At 38.1% G+C, this 14,741-nt stretch overlaps 5 protein-coding genes across 10 annotated transcripts; 1 reads left to right on the forward strand and 4 right to left on the reverse strand.

Annotated features, from left to right (window-relative positions):
- Window positions 1-349: 349 nt before the first annotated feature.
- Window positions 350-5,238, forward strand: LOC143214529 (endoplasmic reticulum-Golgi intermediate compartment protein 3). Of its 2 annotated transcripts, none has more exons than XM_076435721.1 (8): window positions 350-675; window positions 1,071-1,229; window positions 1,312-1,428; window positions 2,561-2,601; window positions 2,668-2,732; window positions 2,807-3,030; window positions 3,146-3,274; window positions 4,330-5,238. In XM_076435721.1, the coding sequence occupies exons 1-8, from the start codon at window positions 591-593 to the stop codon at window positions 4,662-4,664; spliced, it is 1,155 nt and encodes a 384-aa protein (XP_076291836.1). In that variant the 5' UTR covers window positions 350-590; the 3' UTR covers window positions 4,665-5,238. The 2 variants fall into 2 exon arrangements, with proteins under 2 accessions (XP_076291836.1, XP_076291835.1); XM_076435720.1 differs by lacking the exon at window positions 350-675 and adding an exon at window positions 685-868.
- LOC143214535 (reactive oxygen species modulator 1) lies at window positions 3,052-4,098 on the reverse strand. Its single transcript, XM_076435727.1, has 3 exons — window positions 3,942-4,098; window positions 3,565-3,701; window positions 3,052-3,485 (listed from the first exon to the last, which is right to left on the reverse strand). Exons 2-3 carry the CDS (start codon window positions 3,693-3,695, stop codon window positions 3,377-3,379), a joined length of 240 nt encoding a protein of 79 aa, XP_076291842.1. The 5' UTR covers window positions 3,696-3,701; window positions 3,942-4,098; the 3' UTR covers window positions 3,052-3,376.
- Mterf3 (mitochondrial transcription termination factor 3) lies at window positions 5,117-7,875 on the reverse strand. Of its 3 annotated transcripts, XM_076435712.1 has the most exons (4): window positions 6,953-7,366; window positions 5,864-6,883; window positions 5,617-5,794; window positions 5,117-5,533 (listed from the first exon to the last, which is right to left on the reverse strand). In XM_076435712.1, exons 2-4 carry the CDS (start codon window positions 6,878-6,880, stop codon window positions 5,256-5,258), a joined length of 1,473 nt encoding a protein of 490 aa, XP_076291827.1. In that variant the 5' UTR covers window positions 6,881-6,883; window positions 6,953-7,366; the 3' UTR covers window positions 5,117-5,255. The 3 variants fall into 3 exon arrangements, with proteins under 3 accessions (XP_076291827.1, XP_076291826.1, XP_076291824.1); XM_076435711.1 differs by lacking the exon at window positions 6,953-7,366 and adding an exon at window positions 7,556-7,875 and having other exon boundaries at window positions 5,617-6,883; XM_076435709.1 differs by having other exon boundaries at window positions 5,617-6,883.
- LOC143214531 (uncharacterized) lies at window positions 7,511-10,071 on the reverse strand. The gene is made up of 4 exons (XM_076435723.1): window positions 8,608-10,071; window positions 8,199-8,524; window positions 7,882-8,080; window positions 7,511-7,650 (listed from the first exon to the last, which is right to left on the reverse strand). The coding sequence occupies exons 1-4, from the start codon at window positions 8,811-8,813 to the stop codon at window positions 7,566-7,568; spliced, it is 816 nt and encodes a 271-aa protein (XP_076291838.1). The 5' UTR covers window positions 8,814-10,071; the 3' UTR covers window positions 7,511-7,565.
- A 615-nt stretch (window positions 10,072-10,686) lies between these two features.
- On the reverse strand, window positions 10,687-14,560 carry Faf2 (Fas-associated factor 2). Of its 3 annotated transcripts, none has more exons than XM_076435719.1 (9): window positions 14,259-14,560; window positions 14,017-14,141; window positions 13,856-13,936; window positions 13,467-13,692; window positions 12,778-12,964; window positions 12,490-12,663; window positions 12,313-12,408; window positions 11,924-12,236; window positions 10,687-11,853 (listed from the first exon to the last, which is right to left on the reverse strand). In XM_076435719.1, exons 2-9 carry the CDS (start codon window positions 14,077-14,079, stop codon window positions 11,689-11,691), a joined length of 1,305 nt encoding a protein of 434 aa, XP_076291834.1. In that variant the 5' UTR covers window positions 14,080-14,141; window positions 14,259-14,560; the 3' UTR covers window positions 10,687-11,688. The 3 variants fall into 3 exon arrangements, with proteins under 3 accessions (XP_076291834.1, XP_076291833.1, XP_076291832.1); XM_076435718.1 differs by having other exon boundaries at window positions 14,243-14,560; XM_076435717.1 differs by having other exon boundaries at window positions 14,017-14,558.
- Between the last annotated feature and the right edge of the window lie 181 nt (window positions 14,561-14,741).

Genomic DNA, 14,741 nt, shown 5'->3' on the forward strand with positions numbered 1-14,741 from the left:
TATATGGTCTAAGGCCAGTCTAAGGCCTAAGGCACGGTGCATTATACAGGTGTGCCGACTTAGCATCTCTGTAATGCTGAAATTTGGAGGCAGATAAGTCGTAATTCTCTGGCCGCCGCCAGACGGCGCATGGTTCCAGGTACCGTACGTGTGCGAATGAGTGTGATTGTGTGTATTGTCTCATTCGCACATGTACAGTGTCTGGGACCATGCGCCGTCTGGCGGCGGCCAGAGAATTACGACTCATCTGCCTCAAGTTTTTTGAGGGAAGTCGGCACACCTGTATAATGCACCGTGGCCTAAGGTGTAAACTGTAAACATAACCAAACCCATTCGAAGACTGTGATTGGTAACCGGAAGCAGTTGATGCACTGGGCAAGCCTGGGCAAGCCAATGATTTTCTGCCGTTTGCCACGTTTCCAGGACTGTCGTGTTGTCACGTTGTCAGTTGCGAATGTTACGATTGCTGTGTTGCTATTTGTTGCTATTGCAGTGTATTGCAGGTTGCAGTTGCGGGAAAACCTGCCCGCTGTCCGTAGCTTTTATCGCGGTTTTTCATCCGTGTAGACGGTTTTAATTAGCCGTCGAGGATGCAGATATTGCGACAATTGGATGTGCATCCGAAGGTGCGCGATGAAGCAGATATTCTTGTGCGAACTTTCAGTGGTGCCATCGGTAAAGTCTAAACACTTGTCAAAATTTCTACCAGTATTGTCTGTCAAGATCAAGCTTTTTTTACCGTATCCAATGTTTACCGCTAGAAATACATTGGATCATTTTCATTCTTCTATTTTAAAGTCGATCGTTACATGGAATATAATACGTTACCGTTACCGTATCGAACTAACCTTAAATTCGGCTTTTCCGTGTAAATCTGCGATCTTTTCATATACTTTCGCCCTAAAAATGAATCTTCCTCTCAACTTTAATTGTTCACCGATGTATTAGCTTTTATCTAATACAGCCTATTGATGTTTCGGTTCTTTCCATCTTTATTATTTACATTTGTTCAATGGTAAATAAAGTTTATAACCTACGTACTAACCGTGTGCACTGGTGTTTGTTTTCAGTGACCATCATCAGTACCATTATAATGGGAATGTTGTTTTTTTCTGAAGTCAATTATTATCTCACGCCGACCCTTAGCGAAGAATTGTTTGTGGATACCTCGAGGGGTTCCAAATTGAGAATCAATTTGGACATAGTAGTTCCTACAATATCTTGCGATTGTGAGTAAACGTTTTTCTTTTTCAATAGAATTTTTTCTCGCGGACAATAGTAACAAATACACTTAAAATGTGTATCTCTTAGTGTTGTCTATAGATGCTATGGATACTACTGGCGAACAACACTTGCAGATAGAACACAACATATTCAAAAGACGGTTAGACTTGAATGGGAAACCTATAGAGAATCCAGAGAAGACAGGTACATGCAATCGTTAACGTGAAAACAGGCTTATGGTCTAATTCAGTGCCTCGAATTATAGACTCGCGACGGCTGGTATTCATGGCGAATTAGGGTGACACTCGTATCAATAGATTTCCACATCACCTATGAGATACTATTGCTAAGGCGGTATCAGGGAATTTTCAAAACCTCTCTCTTTAAGGGGGTAGACTATCGTTTCCAGGATTGCAAGGGTGCAGGATGCGCTTCTTCATTTCTCGATAATGCGAAGAAGGCAAAGATAGTCAAAAGCATTAGATAAAAGATCAACCTAGGCCGCGATCGCCCTCAAAAGTCCTATTTTTACGTTTTTACGAGGCTTAATTTGCATTATTCGGAAGCAAAAAGCTGCGACAGCTACATGCTACCGAATAATGCAAATTACGCCTCGTAAACGTAAAAATAGGACTTCCAAGATCGATTGCGGTCTAGACTGATCTTTCATCTAGAGCTTTTGACTACTGAAAAACTCCATCTTTGCATTATCGAGAAATGAGAAGGCGCATCTCGCACCCTTTTCGAATTCTTAGAACCAGCATCTTGCTGCTTGTTTTAGATCATACAAGGATTTATTCAATCTACAAACCTAATCTTTTTCACTTTCAATTCCTCGGGTTCCTTCATGTAGATTTCCTCCTTTAACCTACTATTTAGGAATGCAGTTTTTAAATTGATTCGCATAAGCAATTATGAATCTGAAACTAGAGATCCTTGCAAGCGGTGCAAAAGTTTCGTTATATAATCTACTAAATATTTTTGGCTAAACCCTTTTGCAACTAGACGAGCTTTATATTTTACTGGGTTTCCAAATTCATCATTTTTTATTTGCAAATACCCATTTGCAGTCAATATTACATTTACAATATTTTTACCTTTAGGCTTTGGCACTAAGGTCCATGTTTTATTAACGAAAAGACAAAAAAATGTCAGTGGTATTCCCTGTAGGCCTATCCACTATGTCGCACGATAATGTCGAACATCTCTGGAAAATAAAAATGGGAAATTTACGTTTAAATAATGTCGCGAGTTAATAATTCCGAGCACTGGTCTAATTAAATAACGAATATGTTTGATATATTATATGATAATCATATAACTCGTTTTATTATAGATATTACAGATACAAAAGCGCTTAGTAAAACTACAATAAAGGTAATCAAATTATATGCTTAGATTATTCTATTTTAAAAATTTGTGAAAAAAATCATATTTTCGTAGACAGAGGAAAGTAGTACCCCTAAAACATGCGGGGACTGTTACGGAGCCGCCAGCGCGAGTATCGAGTACAGTATATAAACAATTAATTGGTAAGTGCTATAGACAAGCGTTGATATAATTAATCGAATCGACCGTACAGGTGTTGTAACACTTGCGAGGATGTAAGAGAAGCCTACAGACAGAAGAAATGGGCGCCTCCTGATCCAGGAGACATAAAGCAATGTCAAAACGACAAGTCAATAGAGAAGTTTAAAAACACATTTACCCAAGGATGTCAGTTCTACGGATACATGGAGGTGAATAGAGTGGGAGGAAGCTTCCACATTGCACCCGGCGATAGCTTTTCTGTTAATCATGTACACGGTAAATTAAATGCACAACATCTCCTTTTCTCCAAATTAATGTTTTCTTCTTTTTTTTTTAATGGTGTTTTCCAACATCTACTACATGGTAGCAATGCAATAATAATGATTTACAGTGCACGATGCCCAACCGTACACATCGGCTCAGTTTAACATGACCCACAAAATTCGTCACTTAAGCTTCGGACTAAACATCCCAGGAAAGACGAACCCCATGGACCATACCACTGTAGTTGCGACGGAAGGTATGCCTTGCTCCTTAGAAATCTTTTATTAAGAAATGAACAAAGTGGTCTCTCGCTACAATCCTCTATGTCCTAAGGTATAAATGTAACAGTTCTTGAATGCTAGCATCGTATCCCAGTCCCTATGGCCATAAATGTACCGAAAGTTCCGCCGCCTTGAAGCATCACTTTCCCAACGTTGTTTATTAGGTCCCTTCCTCTTAATCCATACCTGATAATAAACGTTCCATTACCTTTCTAGACCAGGTTATCCCAGAAATTGGTTCGCATTAGATCGCTAAAATGTATACCTAAGCGCAGAGAATCCCCCGAATAGAGCACCTGAGGCCATGCCGACGCAAAATCCGATCATAAAACCCATTTTCATTCTATCCCAACATGAAGGAGTTTGTTGATAGACTCCTCCCGGTACGACTGGCATTTCGCTCTACGAATACAATTTACATGATGATGTACGGCTCTCATAACCTATTTCGTGTACATACTACGAAATTAATCAACATCCAACAATTCTAATTTCGACATGCTACTTAATACAGTGCTCGTCCGGCATATTTTCTTCTCCGAAGAGGAAAAAGACGGATTGATTAAAATATTTGTACACTTTCGATAGAAATTTGATTTACTTGGAAATTGAATGAACTTATTATCAATGCATTGCACTCACGGTTTAAGCGTCCACCGAAAAATCTTGAATTGCGCTTACGTTTCTCCGTACTTCTTTCGAATGTATAATTTAGTGATCTTTCGAGGAAGTTTCTTTTTTAACACATTTCACCAAAGAGATCGTGTGGAAAGGCAGCCGCCATGTTAGTATTATCCGGTGTATGCGACAACGACTGCTTTCGCTACTTCCGTTCCCGGTGTCCGATACACTTTTATCGCTGGCGGGTTATTCGAATTGTCGATCCACGCGTCAACGATTTATTAAATGCTTTTGTACTTTCAATTTGGACACGTAAAACACGAAGCTCGTTTCTCATACGCAATTATACGTGCCGTTTTAATTGAATCTCTATGTTAACTTTCTATTGTTTTTTCGTTTCATTTTGCAGGGGCGATGATGTTTTATTATTACATAAAAATTGTGCCGACGACCTATGTTCGAGCGAATGGTTCGACTTTGCTAACGAATCAGTTCTCAGTGACACGACACGTCCGAAAGGTATCGGTGTTTAGTGAGTCCGGAATGCCTGGGATATTCTTTAGCTACGAACTCAGTCCGCTTATGGTAAAGTATACGGAGAAAGCGAAATCTTTCGGTCATTTTGCAACGAATACATGCGCGATCATTGGCGGTGTATTCACCGTTGCTGGATTAGTCGACGCGTTGCTCTACCACTCCGTTAAAGCAATACAAAAAAAGATAGAGCTGGGAAAGTACAATTAAAGTTGTCTCGAATTGTCTACATGTCGTGTTTGGGTCTGTGCTATGCTCGAGCGGGACACTGTCATTTTTGAGATACTTATTGGCATGCATGGCCCTAAGGATTCTTTAAGGATTTCGCCGTGCTCGACTCAATGACAATTGCCGCATCGCAGGCCCACACGCAACGGAAAGCAGACACCAGTTTTGGGGAAAAGATCTCTGTGCAGCGTCCTACGAGGCTTATGTGGGGAAGTGAAATCACCGAGCCGGTAGGCGTTGCACAATTTTTGGATTACGCTCCAAACTGGTGATTTATCCCCGGCAGAAGTTATTTCAATGGACAAACGTTGAAAAGTATTATGGAAAACAAACGGCGTTATACATACGCGCAAGAACGGCCGATAAAACGTGACTCGATGCATTTACCCATTTTTTTCACTTTGACTAATTGTAAGATAATGTTTGAAACATGGCTTAAACATTTCTCTGTGAAATGTATATATATATAAATATAACTGTACATAAAGATCTGTAGACATACGTAAGAAGATTTAATATTTAAGTATATATACAATAAAGATTACCTGCTAACGAACGTCGTGTTTACTTAGATTAAAGAGTTTTTAAAAACAGATTGTACGTATCGATGGAGGCTTTCGCTACATTTTTGCAAAACTCGATATCGGTGCCAGAAATTACGGACGTTAACGGAATATACAGAGGTTTTGTAGGGTCGTACTGATTCCTCTTTAATTCTACTAAAAACTGATGTCTTTGGTGGAGCCTACTTTTTCTACAAGTTAAACCCTGCGATTGCGTGCATAGCAAATTATGCGGTATATTCATCTGGTTGTGAATGTAATCGAAGGAGGCCAATACTCTTGATCTACCTGCAATCAGAATAACAACTTCTTTAAAAATATTCCTAAGAATAATGTTTGTTACCTTGTACACGTTACATGTTAATTCTTACTTTGCATCCAAACACGTGGTGTTGCCAGCAGGATACTACTCATTTCCTCTAAATTGAAACCCATTTCCTCTTTCACGCAGAAAGTACTTTCCCTGATATGCATCATACTGTATGTTATAAGCTTGGGACACTTTGTCGTTAGATTTCTTATCTTGTAGCCGTTTAATTTGAAAGTCCCCTGAAAATGAGCTAATCTTTTATCTATCTCTTGCGTTTTAAACGACAACCACAAAGGATTGCTGTTTACAATGTTTTGTATCATCGCAGGAGTAAAATTGTGAGCCATTAAATATCTGATTCTTGTGCGAAGATCGTCCATGTCCTCTTTGAAAATTTTTGGATTCTTTGTGATAAATCTGCCAAGGTTTTCCGGTTGTACGCCGCAATCTTTCAAGAATGTTATATATGGTTTTATATCCTTGTCAAAGTCAAGGCTGAGAAACATTTCAACTACTTCTCGGTCTTTCTCTAATTTATATAATTCCACACCCAATTTTACCAACTGCTGAATGGTAAACGAGTCGTCTGCAAATTTTGCAAAATTGAAAGTTGCATTCGTGTAAGGTCCTATATAAGACAGATCTTCGTTGCACTTATCCAGTGGTCCTGGTAGCTCCTTGTCTAAATCTTTCATAGCATTGTTCAAGTCAAGATCGCTAGGTCTGTCTAGTAGCGTAATAGTCTTTTCCAAATTGGAATTATTCAAAGATTCTGCTACATTTTTATTTACATTTCTCGATGCGTTGTTGGAACGATAATTATATTTGTTTAATATCGTAGTAGCTAGTTTCGAATTATATCTATTCGAGGCTTCAGATATATTAGCGTTTTTGTGCTTAAAATCTCTATCACGTTGAAATGGTAATGTGCTATTTTGTTTTGTATAATGTTCATCCAATATTCTCGATACATTTTCATTCGTAAAATCACAATCATATTCGTCTAATATCAAGCGAGTCAGATCTGATTTTGTCGGTGTCTCTGTTTCTGTTACATTTTCATTGGATTTGCTACTTACGCTATTAGTTCCAGAACTTTCACTTTTCGAAACGTCGGCATAACCTCTCGTGCAATTAGGTGTGACATTTTTTAGCGAGTCACACTCATCGAGGATTTGATTAGACACTTTCTCTTCATCGGATTTAGTTGTGAAATTTCTACAAGAATTGGAACTAGTCCAAGCATTGTAAAACAAAAGATTTGGAATTTCACTAATCCGTTTAGAGGTTATCCGGAGAACGGAATATGATCTCGATAATGTCATACCCTGCAAATAAATGATTATAATGTAAATACAAACGTATATTATCAGTTTGAAAGTGTCAAGCTTTCTTACAAGGATTTAAACTCAATCAAATTCAAGTGTTATTGTCGCACAATCGCTCTTATGTGCTCATATACTTCTGTGCACTTCTTTTAGAGAGGATACTTATCCCAATATAAACATCCTCTATCCTCTCTGCTTCTAGTTATAAACAATCATCATTGCTTATCATAGGTACAATGCTACGCATACGTTTGCCTTTTAAATATATTTACGAATAAAAAACTGCCGTTCGATACTACGTAAAGTACGTTCTAAAATTTCAATAGGAAAACATTTTTATTCAAATGCAAAATACAAATTCCAGCAAGAATCATTTGCTACGTTCAAACGTGGTGGAGAACTATCGAAGTACTACCGATATTGATGGTTATCGATAGTTCTCACCATCGAAAACTATCGATGATTTACTTTTACTATCGATAAGTACCGGTAGCGAAATCTGAGGGTTAGTATTCGTACAGTTGTAATCGTTTTACTCGACAAATATTGCTAAAATCCGATGTAACTAGTAAAAGAACAAACTTATTGGATAACACGTGTTATCTAATGCACACCAAATGGCTTCAGTTATCAGTACAATGAAATTTTATTTATCCGAGAGATTGTTATTACATTTTATTATTTAAATGTTAGACCTCTGTAGATTCTCACTGCTTTCACCGTCGTGTTCCGACACATTTTCCGATGACGAAGGGGCTTCTTCTGTTCTGCAATTTAATAACAGACAAATAGAATAGTTTGTTCGCGATTTAGAGCAGGAGTCGGCAAATTACGGCCCGCCGCCTGTTTCTAACCCGGCCCGCGAGGTTCAAAAAAATGTAGAACCTGTTTTTTTAATTAAAAATGACGTGCCCAAAAAATTCACGATCTGGCCCTTTCCAAAAAAACTTTGTCAACCCCTGATTTAAAGAGTTAATGTAAAGGCGTCATTTCTTTACATGTTTAACGGCGCTGTTATATTGTTAACCCTTCTTCTCTCAGTTTCCAACAATTTCTGTCTGGCTACGTTCTCTTTGATAGTTTCTTCCAGAATTAAATTGTATATTTGGGCAGTATTTAATCGTCCCGATGGATTCGTGCTCTTTTCGATCGTACTTTTCAGAGATTCGATTAAATTGTCCTTTTTCGCTCGTGTTCCTACAATAGAGCAAAATATATATTTTCTATATTTTCACCTGCAAGAAAGCTTCAACGATCGTGCTTCTCAAGAAAATGTTTAATTTAGCCAATGATAGAAATTTGACATTTGTTTTACCAGACAGTTCAAAGTCTCTTTCTCTGGCTTCTGGAAGTACATTCTCAAAGGAATACGTAGGAGGGTTTAGATTATTCAATTTCCCTTCGGTCTCCGGAATCCCTGTCAGAAAATCAGTCCGCGACTCTTCTTTACTATCGAACAACGATCTCGGTGCCGGCTGCGTCTCAGACTCTGCTACCTCTTCTGCTGTATCGAAAAATCTCTCGGGCGCGCAAACGTTCTCAGTATCTTCATTGATTGTCAATGTCTCCATCCGAGGTCTACGAATCAGACCGCTGCATATGGTCAAAGAATTTCGAGCTTTTGATCTTAGCCAGTTATTCCTGAGGTAAAACACAATAACGTATGTAGATAAATCTTCGGAGATTTTGTCAGAAAGTCATTCAAAAATTATGAATTCACTTACAAGCATCTGGCGTGCACTAGTCCAAAAATAATAAGTGGCGTAAGTATTAAAGCCACAAAGTAAATAAACATTTTTATATGTTCGAAGCAGTATGACGGTTCAATGAACCATTTTGTCAATTGACTGATGTTCACCGACAAATGATGATCGATCTGGCTTGCTATGTTTTTTTTCGCGTGACAAGTAAAACAAGATAGAAATGACATCTGAAAATTTCTAGTTTCACGTAGCCTTTTTCTCTCTCTCTCTCTCTCTCTCTCTCTCTCTCTCTCTCTCGTAGTTTAATCAGAACGCACGCCCGCGCCTGATGCTTGCCATTCAAAACGCAGTATTTACAATTTCAGTGCATTATTACTCGTGCAAAATAATATATACATACGCAAACGGTACATTTGTATTCTGAAATGTGTTTATTTAAGCATTAGTTGATAACAAAGAGTAGCAATGTCCAGCATCAGACACCAGCCGGTTTCGAATTTGTTCTCCTACGTATGTATATACAGGGTGAGTCCGAAGAAACAGAACAGCTAAATATCTCCGTTACTTTTCGTTGTACAAAAAAACTTCTTAGGACAAAGTTACACTGTTCGAAGGGCCACATGTAACGGTGGAAGGGAAAAAATTTTCAAGGTCATAGATATTTTTTTTAATGGAATTAGGTATTTTTAATACATCAATCGATGCAGCTGGACATTTGTTATAAAAAAGTTCTAACCTATGTATGTAGAAAAGTTAGTAGTTCACGAGATATTTCGAATTAAATAACTCTAAAACCATTACTGTCGTACTAAGACGTTAGCGTTTCCTTGCTGGTGTAAATTGAAGAGTTGAAATTGAAAAATTGACGTTGAAAATGAAATTGTAGATTTGAAATTAACGAATTGAAATTGAAAAATTAAGTTGAAATGGAAGAGTAGAAATTGAAGTTGAAATGGAAGAGTTGAAATTAAAGTTGAAATTGAAAAATTGAAGTTGAAAATGAAGTTGAAGAGTTGATATTGAAATTCAAGTTGAAATTGATGTTAGCGTTTACTTAATTGTGAAACGTCCTAGTACGACAGTAATGATGTTTTAGGGTTATTTAAATCGAAATATCTCGTGAACTACTAACTTTTCGGCATACATAGGTTAGTACTTTTTTATAACGAATGTCCAGCTGCATGGATTGATGTATTAAAAAGTACCTCATTTCATTAAAAAAAATATCAATGACCTCGAAATCTCATTAAAAAATTACCTCGAGAATCTTTTCCCTTACACCGTTACATGTAGCCCTTCAAACAGTGTAACTTTGTCCTAAGAAGTTTTTTTGTACAACGAAAAGTAACGGAGATATTTAGCTGTTCTGTTTCTTCGGACTCACCCTGTACATAGAAAAGTATCTAAAGGAAAAATGAACACGTATCAAAACTATATCACAACATATGCATACAAAAGTTTACTTTTAATGATTAACAAATCTGATGCATAGCACAAACAGTGTTTGTAGTTCTCCTTTTATGAAACAATTTAGATATTTATATGTATATATATATATATACATATATATATATGCATGTATAAATGCTATGGATTGCTCTTGAACATTATCTATCGATTTTATAGAACATTCAGTAGGAGCAATACAAATTTATAAGTGACGTATGCTGCGTCACTGTTACTTATTTCCCTTAGTTTTCTTTTTGTACAGAAAAGAAATATCGATCGATCAACGTTCCAGATTTTAATATACAGAAAATTATACATAATTACGTTCCAAAATCCCAACATGTATAAACCAATAATGTTCCTTAAATCCCTTGTTGAATTAACGAAAAAGTTACTTCGAATGTACAACTGCAACTGTTCATATGATTCTCTACGATGATAGAATATATTTAAAAGAAAATATATATACATATATTTGTGTGTGTATGTATATACATATATACATACACGTACGTATAAGTCAATGTTTAATGTAGCCTTCGATTGCAGAAGGCTGAAAAGACAAACTGAAAGAAAGAAAGAAAAAAATAGTTATCGTTAGGTGCGTGTTCATAGACTCGTGATATACAAAAGAAAAAATTAGAATTATTATCTTCTAGGATAAACTATTATCACTTAACGTTTTTTTTTCTCTTCTTTCTGATACAGAAATTTGCATCAAGTACAATTCAATGTGTGTTCGATAAGTCTCTCGTTTCATCAGACATCCGATACTCGATTTCCGACTTACCAGAACTGCGTAAACGATTCAACGCGGAAGGAACCACATTTGCTAAAAATTCCATTTCCAGTTACACTTAAAGTACAGATTTGGAACAGTTCAACGCTGCAATACCACACACAAACAACTTTTTTTATAATTCGTATCCGTACATTAGAATCTGTGCTTTAATTATAACTACTGCGCGTTGTCCATACACCTAGTTTCTGTTTTCTTTTTTTTCAGTTTTTTTCTTCGTTTTTTAAAAATAAATTACACTTCTTAGTCAGCTTATTACAGAAGTTCATTTAAGCTATAAAATATTGAGACGAGTATAAGAAATGTTTGGTGTACAGCTTCAGTGAAATCATATAGAAGTTTCTCATTTTTCCTTTTTGCGTTCTAAAACGAAATCTGGGCTTTCTCTTCTAATTCAACGGGTATTTCAGTGGAGCGATTTCGATCATAGTACGCGAGAAACGTACTATGCCAGCGACCGATACCAGACAGGTCTGTGCTAGATTTCTGACACAGCATGGTTCTTTCGATTCATTAATTTCTTTCCGATAGTATTCGCGGACCTGTTTCACATTTGTGTTCCTGTCACCGAACTACGCTTCCCATTAAATACTCGAATGTATCAAATATATATATGTATATGTATATATGCATATATACATACTCGCGTGTTGTCTGTCTGCGTGCGTGCGTGGGTGTGTGTGTGTACGTGTTTGATGTGTGTTTAAATGCATGTATATATATACATGTATATATATATATACGCACACACACATGTTCTCATCTTTTTGATAAATGTCTCTTACGATAGTATCATCTTTTCCGCGGAATGATACTTCAACACAAAGAATGCAGCACTGAATAATCAATAGAGGTTAATCGTCTAAGTCGTTAATATGAAGAACTTCCCTATGAGTTAATCCAGCAGCTGACAATGTTGAGATCTCTAGGGATGGATACAGAATTCTCTTCGGAAAGCTTGTAGTTATTTCGAAACATGCTGGCGAGTCCGGTTGACTAAAAATCCAGTGATACACATCCTAGAGAAAAACGAGTCGATTGAATATTAACAAATCAAGACATCCGATCGATTGAACGCCAGCTATTTACCATTATTGTGTCCGACATTAGGAAACGCCTTTTCATCGTCCTTTCGCCGAGTTTAATTTGAAGGTGACACACATTGGGGTTACTCGGTTCTGGTTCCACTGGTACTTTGTGAATAGTCAGCTCTTTCTCGTTACGAATACGCTGAATTTCCAATTCTTGTGCATTCAATTGTTCTTTTTCTCGTGCCTCCTGTTCTTCGCGGGCTCTTCGTTCCTCTTCTCTTTTCCGATCCTTCTCCTGATCAGCGCGCAATGACTCCTCGTACGCTTGATCCTGTTGCTGACGTAACGATTGCGCCGCGCTGCGTTCAGCTCTGTATTTAAAAACAGGCAACAAGCACGCGGTAAATTGTTTGTACAAAATCCAAAATATTTCTATTATCGTCTCACCTTTCTTGACGCGCTAGTATTAAATTAATTTCGTTGTGATCTATAATTGTTTGTAGATGAGATATAACGTCAGAAGGAAACGGCGTACCCTCCATTCTACAACGCAATGAAATACATGTTTCGATCATTACTATTCTTCTGAAAAGACAATAGAAAAACACGTGATAGATTACATACCGGCCAACCATAGTCATCCTGTTATCTTTTAAAACGATGATAGCCAGAAAGGGATAAGTACCGGGTCTGAGGGCTTCCGCCACTTTGTAGCCTTCTCCAGATTGTACGTTACATGCCCAGAATAAAGTACGTGTGTTTGTAAATCGAACTACTTCTGGATTATTTAACGTATTCCTGTACAGAAAGGCTTGGTATTATTTACGTTCGATCTGTAAAATTCCTGGTCCGAGGTTTGTTTAATAATTATCCACGATGTTAGTCGTACAGTTTCCTGTTCGGGTCAATTACCTGCACCACTGATCGATGTCTTGGGCTTCGTCTTTATGTAGATACACCAGTAAAAATCTTAATTCTTGTTTCGCATCTGAGAGAGCCTGGCTGTAGGAGCCTTGATAAAAAACTGGATGACTACTACCGTAACGTTCCTCGTAGACTCGAATGAAGTTAATTACATCTTCCACCGGATCGGAGGACACTTGAATAACATAATCACCGTTTTAATCTGTTCTACGAATTCTCGAAAGCTACCGTTAACTAGGGCTGTTACTTTCCCGAAGCTTCGATTCTTTGAAGATTCCGAGAATTCGCAGGAATGAAGGGAACTTTGAAGTGTCCGAAGCTTCGAAGTGGAATCGTAAGAAGTTGTAACTTACGAGTTTCATGTTATGTGTCATGATTAGACTGCGGATCTTTATGCAAAATAAGAAATGTTCGCATTGATCGCAGGACACAGTATTAAGCTGAAACTAATGCATCGATGGCCTTAAATATTGTTAACATGTGCAAATGCATCAAATCCGCAGCCTATTCACAATTTTTGACAAGTAAAAATATAAATAATGCTTTAATTCGAAACTTCGAAACTCCAATTCTCGTCGCCTTCGAAGTTTCAGAAATTGAAGCTTCGAAATCTTTAACCTTCGAAGGAAAGTAACAGCCCCAACGTTAGCTAATTTCTGTAGACAGGTAAAACTCACCGGGTCTAGCGTTTCCTCTAAATATTGAAAGAACTAATTGCAGGATACTGATCACTCTTTTGTAAATGAGGGAAAAGATGTACGATAAATTACTACCACTGCCGCCAGAGCTTCCGGAATAATTAAAATATATTCTAGAACTACTATCGTCGACAACTTGCGGTGGTCTCGATCGTGAGTCTTGCGCGTACATAGAAGGCCGTCCTTCGTACAGGTTTAGCTGTTCCTAAGGAAAGGACAGAAAGGCGAGCGATGAAACGAGTATATCGGAGTAACAATGTAGAATGATATTCGAGAATTCTTTAAGAATCTTTGTATTATCTATATCGGTGTTAAAATGTCCAAGAAAGCAGTGGAAAACCAAAGGCGAGAAGGTTAAAGGTGTTTACCTGAACAGCAACCTCCAAATTCCAGTTGTGTCTCTGCAAAACATCCCTACAGATGGACAGATCTTCGATGCCAGTCAAATCCTGTAAGCATTGAAACGACGTTGAATTGTCGCGACTATGAGAAATGCGATATCGAGGAAAAGCTGTAACCATTGAGTCACCTGGAACTGCAGTATCTTTTCGGTTTGATCGCCGCTGAGCTCGTTCAACGCGAAATCTGCCATGACAATACTCGGCTCGGCCGAACCACTAAAACCCCTTGGTTGATCGTTTGAATCACACAGTTCTGAGGAACGACACCGAATGCATCAGCTGATAAAAAAGTCTGGCACACGAGCGAAATTACGTCGAAGCTGCGATAGCATTTGGTGTGGTGGGCTGATATACCAAAGAATGGATTAACCTCGAGCGTCCGCAGGCTCCACGGCTCACGGAGATCCCTGCATCGTCGTCGCAACACGTTTCGTCTGCTCGGCTTGTTCTGTGAACGGTGTTTTCGGTGTCATGACTTTTTTCAACGATAATTTACGGTTTCAAGGTTCTGTTTCATGCGGTTACGATTTCAAGTGACGTCAACTCGCATGCATTGGCGAAACGACAGTCAACTGTTTCTACGTGTCCCCCATTGGCAGGACACGTTATTTTTGTATGCAATCGGGTTAACGTCCCAAAATCTCATTCCCAACGAAATCGAACGATCACGATTCTTTCCAGAGAAAACGCGTTTCACATTTCCAAGCTAATAGATTTCCGTTCGTCACGTACGCGTGAAAATACATTTCAACTTTTGCCGAATGTAATTGAGACGCTGGAACGACCAATCGGAAAATAGCGTTCCTGTTACCGTGGAGCGTCGAGAGATTGTCCAACCGATTCGTTGCCGGTC

The sequence above is a fragment of the Lasioglossum baleicum genome, chromosome 12 (genome assembly GCF_051020765.1).
Source record: "Lasioglossum baleicum chromosome 12, iyLasBale1, whole genome shotgun sequence".
NCBI classification, from domain to species: domain Eukaryota; kingdom Metazoa; phylum Arthropoda; class Insecta; order Hymenoptera; family Halictidae; genus Lasioglossum; species Lasioglossum baleicum.

What these genes read in the sequence shown, in the direction of transcription:
- LOC143214529 (XM_076435720.1), top strand. Translation starts at nt 748, where the DNA reads ATGTTTACCGCTAGAAATACATTGGATCATTTTCATTCTTCTATTTTA. An exon ending in AGAGAATCCAGAGAAGACAG is followed by an intron (nt 1,429 to 2,560) that starts GTACATGCAATC and finishes GTTTTATTATAG; the next exon opens with ATATTACAGATACAAAAGCG. An exon ending in TTCTGTTAATCATGTACACG is followed by an intron (nt 3,031 to 3,145) that starts GTAAATTAAATG and finishes AATGATTTACAG; the next exon opens with TGCACGATGCCCAACCGTAC.
- LOC143214535 (XM_076435727.1), bottom strand. Translation starts at nt 3,695, where the DNA reads ATGCCAGTCGTACCGGGAGGAGTCTATCAACAAACTCCTTCATGTTGG. An exon ending in GGGGGATTCTCTGCGCTTAG is followed by an intron (nt 3,486 to 3,564) that starts GTATACATTTTA and finishes GTTTATTATCAG; the next exon opens with GTATGGATTAAGAGGAAGGG.
- Mterf3 (XM_076435711.1), bottom strand. Translation starts at nt 6,880, where the DNA reads ATGACATTATCGAGATCATATTCCGTTCTCCGGATAACCTCTAAACGG. An exon ending in ACCACGTGTTTGGATGCAAA is followed by an intron (nt 5,534 to 5,616) that starts GTAAGAATTAAC and finishes TTCTGATTGCAG; the next exon opens with GTAGATCAAGAGTATTGGCC.
- LOC143214531 (XM_076435723.1), bottom strand. Translation starts at nt 8,813, where the DNA reads ATGTCATTTCTATCTTGTTTTACTTGTCACGCGAAAAAAAACATAGCA. An exon ending in CTAGTGCACGCCAGATGCTT is followed by an intron (nt 8,525 to 8,607) that starts GTAAGTGAATTC and finishes GTTTTACCTCAG; the next exon opens with GAATAACTGGCTAAGATCAA. An exon ending in ATAACAGCGCCGTTAAACAT is followed by an intron (nt 7,651 to 7,881) that starts GTAAAGAAATGA and finishes ATTAAATTGCAG; the next exon opens with AACAGAAGAAGCCCCTTCGT.
- Faf2 (XM_076435719.1), bottom strand. Translation starts at nt 14,079, where the DNA reads ATGGCAGATTTCGCGTTGAACGAGCTCAGCGGCGATCAAACCGAAAAG. An exon ending in AAAAGATACTGCAGTTCCAG is followed by an intron (nt 13,937 to 14,016) that starts GTGACTCAATGG and finishes CAATGCTTACAG; the next exon opens with GATTTGACTGGCATCGAAGA. An exon ending in ATACTAGCGCGTCAAGAAAG is followed by an intron (nt 12,237 to 12,312) that starts GTGAGACGATAA and finishes TTTTAAATACAG; the next exon opens with AGCTGAACGCAGCGCGGCGC.